Here is a 3074-nt window from a genome sequence, read left to right on the forward strand (position 1 = left end):
CCCTATGCTGCTGCTGCTTTTTGCTCTCTTCCAAGTAACGGTGTTTCCCTCGTTGTTTGGCGTGGGTCCGGGGCTATTTTCGCTCGGAATGGCGGTGATGGCAAGACGCTCGAGGTCGAGGCCGTGGATGACTTCGTGGAAGATGGCACCGAGGAGGGAACAGAGGGCATGGAGATGTGGGTACTTGTCGATGTTGCTTTTTACCATATTCCAGTATGGAACAATGGACAACCAACCTGATGAGTCTCCCAGCCGACGATTTAGGGATTTATACTTATCATCGAGGATAAAAGCAAGAATAAAACAGAGAACTGCTTCGACTGCAAGTGCGGCACCGAGTTTTTCTTCGCCGTCCGTCGCTTGAGGTCCTGCGTATCTCCGAGATGAGTGTTTTAACTCGCGGCCTAAATTGAAATATTTCTGTGATTCCTCGAACCATGGGCGAGATTCTGCCGTGTCGCGAGGCCTGCTTAGCTGGTTATCATTGGGTATTAGGGGAGAATGTTTGGTTGCTTTGTCTGTGTTTCCTGATATGTTGGTATCTATAGCGCGGTCCAAACCTGTTGGCATCCTCGTATCACTGTCCCCAGAGCCTAGACGGCGCATGGCCGTCGCCTTCAAATCTTTACTCGGAGTAAGGAATTGGCCCTTTGATGCCACTGCCGACTGTTGTAGAACAGCAGGAGAGTGGAACATTGTTGTGACAGGAGTTCTTGGTTGCTCCGCAGACGGAATAGTGGTGGGCTTTTGACGCTTGACAGACGATCCCTGGACGTCACTCTCCTCCCTGTGCCTTGGTCGCTTTTCCACTCGTCGCATTTCGGCTAATTTCGAAAAAGGAGCGCTATGATCTTTTCGCTGACTACTCTCGGTTTTCTGTTTCGATGACCTATGATCAGGCGTGAATTTATATTTGCCAGAAAACTTGAGTAAGGCTTCTATCCGTTTCCGGTTGGCCCTCCCGTATCTCAGTTTCACAATTAGTCTGGGTTTAGCAGGTTCCGTAGTACTCTTGGGCTTTGAGGAAATATGCGACTGCTTGGGATCGACGGCTCTGTTGCTCGGATTATTGCCAGGTATAGATTTTCCAACGCTACTACACTGAGGTTTAGAAGTCGACGAGACCGATATTCTAGCCCTGGTGCTTTTATCGCTTGAACTAGAGGTAGAATTAGAATGGGGTCTAGCTTTATTCGATTGAGGTAGCTGCAGTTCAGGTTTTGATCCTGTAGGACCGGACGATGATGGGGGTTTCCTGGAATTGGAATATTCATTTATAGACAGCTCGTCGCTCTTTAGCTTTGCCAGTTCTTCCTCTACGTCTGGGGGAAGTGTGGGAGATAGCAATCTAGGGAGCCTAGGCAACACGCTAGTAGGCGGAAGTGTCGGAGAAAGTAGAGCGGGGACGATAGGGGCCGCATTTTTTGATCTCGTGGAAGCATTACCAGAAGACTCCTTGGTAGTTGCTAGCCGGGGTTTTTTGGCGAGAGGCGGGGACTCTCGACTTGACGGTGGAGGTTTATAGGAACCAGGAATGGATCTGGAACTCTCGTCACGGGAATTTTTAGGTTTGGAGATTCCATTGGCATTATTATCTGGGCGATTGTCGGTTATTCCGGACGTGGTATCTTTTCTTTTAGAAGGGATTATCGGCTGTAGTGTGGTAGTTGACATAAGTTCCCGAGATGAGTTAGGTTTTCCTGAGGTGACCCGATCCGCTGGGATGGTGCTTCTATGGGGGAATTTTGGAGTTTCGTTTGCTTTCTTTTTGTAGTCGCTGAGACTGATCTTCTTTCGTTGGAACCTATGTTGAGGAGTGTCGACGGACGGGCTTGTGGTAATGCTGGGCGCCTTTGACGTGTCTTCTTCCATGATGTTTCCACGTTCATCAGACCATCCCCCCACAGCAACAAGTAGAGTGTCTTCGTCCTGGTGGGGCAGAAAGGTCATGTACTGGAGGTGTTCCTCCTCCGGAGCAAATGGCCTATTATCTCCCACAGCCCAATTGCTCACAAACCGGGAACCCAGATGGAAAGGCCTTTCGGTGGGAACCCTGAGGAGGTATGGAGATGCGGGTAGAACTTTGTCGGAGAGGTGTTTGAAACGGGTATTGACTCCTTTTAGGTAGTCTGAATAGGATCTTTTGGCTGGTACACGTGATGAGGATTCGGTAGTGTTTTGGGTTTGGAGCTCAACGGACATGGCAGATCGTTATCGTCGCAAGCGCAATGACCGTTCATGAACTGAGCGCTGTAAGCTGAGCTTAAGGGGTTATATGGCTTGGGAATATGGGAATACGACGTAGCTTGCACGGGGGTTTGTTCGTATTCAACAAATGAGCGAGCAGGAGGATTTGGAGGGAAATCCGGGCGTTGCGCATTCATGCGTTTTCAACTGCTAGACGAGAGCACAAATCCATAAGCCAATAGCTTTCCAATAGTCCTACCAAGATAGGTGCGAACCCGAGGTGAAGTAGGTGGGGCAGAGTAGAATGGCAAAAATTGAAAAGACAATGCGCATTCGACTCACAAGTAGTGAATAGAGGCAGCATCACACCAGGCCAATTCCACGCTGGAGCCAGCGATCGTTTGGATCTTGGAGTGCGGTTTTCTCGGGTTGGTTGACTGGCTGGCTGGCGGGTCGATCGACTCAGAAGGCACGCCCTTCCAACGCCAGCTCGAAACAAACAGGAAACCAGGGTGCGCGCGGTCAGAACGCGAATTCAGGAAAGGTAGAAGGTAGACGACAGTGGAGGGTGGCCGATAAAGGAGGCGGGAATAGATGGATTAGTTGAGACGATCGGTGGCAGCAACTTCGCAATTATGGCACCCAGTGTTCTTCAGGACGATGATTGGATGGGCGCTTGGATTTAGGGCAGAGTGATGTTGAAAAAACAGGGCCCAATGGGCGAGGCCATTGATTGGGAGAAGCCGGGGAAGACAGCGAGAAAACGGGCGGCAGACACAGGAGCCCTCGAGACAAGAGAGGCTGCAGGGCTGTTGAGGTGGTGGGCGTTGGCGGGAGGAAACGCGGCGGAGAGAAGAGGAACAATCGATGATGAGGTGGTGGTGTGG

The 3074-nt window shown here is 50.6% G+C and overlaps 1 protein-coding gene across 1 annotated transcript; it reads right to left on the bottom strand.

Annotated features, from left to right (window-relative positions):
- Nucleotides 1-2: 2 nt before the first annotated feature.
- On the bottom strand, nt 3-2202 carry HCAG_02052 (predicted protein; the record flags this gene model as incomplete). The annotated part of the gene is made up of 2 exons (XM_001544955.1): nt 3-73; nt 237-2202. 2 exons carry the CDS (start codon nt 2200-2202, stop codon nt 3-5), a joined length of 2037 nt encoding a protein of 678 aa, XP_001545005.1.
- Nucleotides 2203-3074: the final 872 nt, after the last annotated feature.

This window comes from Histoplasma capsulatum, genomic scaffold (genome assembly GCF_000149585.1).
Source record: "Histoplasma capsulatum NAm1 scaffold_1 genomic scaffold, whole genome shotgun sequence".
Taxonomy (NCBI): Eukaryota; Fungi; Ascomycota; class Eurotiomycetes; order Onygenales; family Ajellomycetaceae; genus Histoplasma; species Histoplasma mississippiense.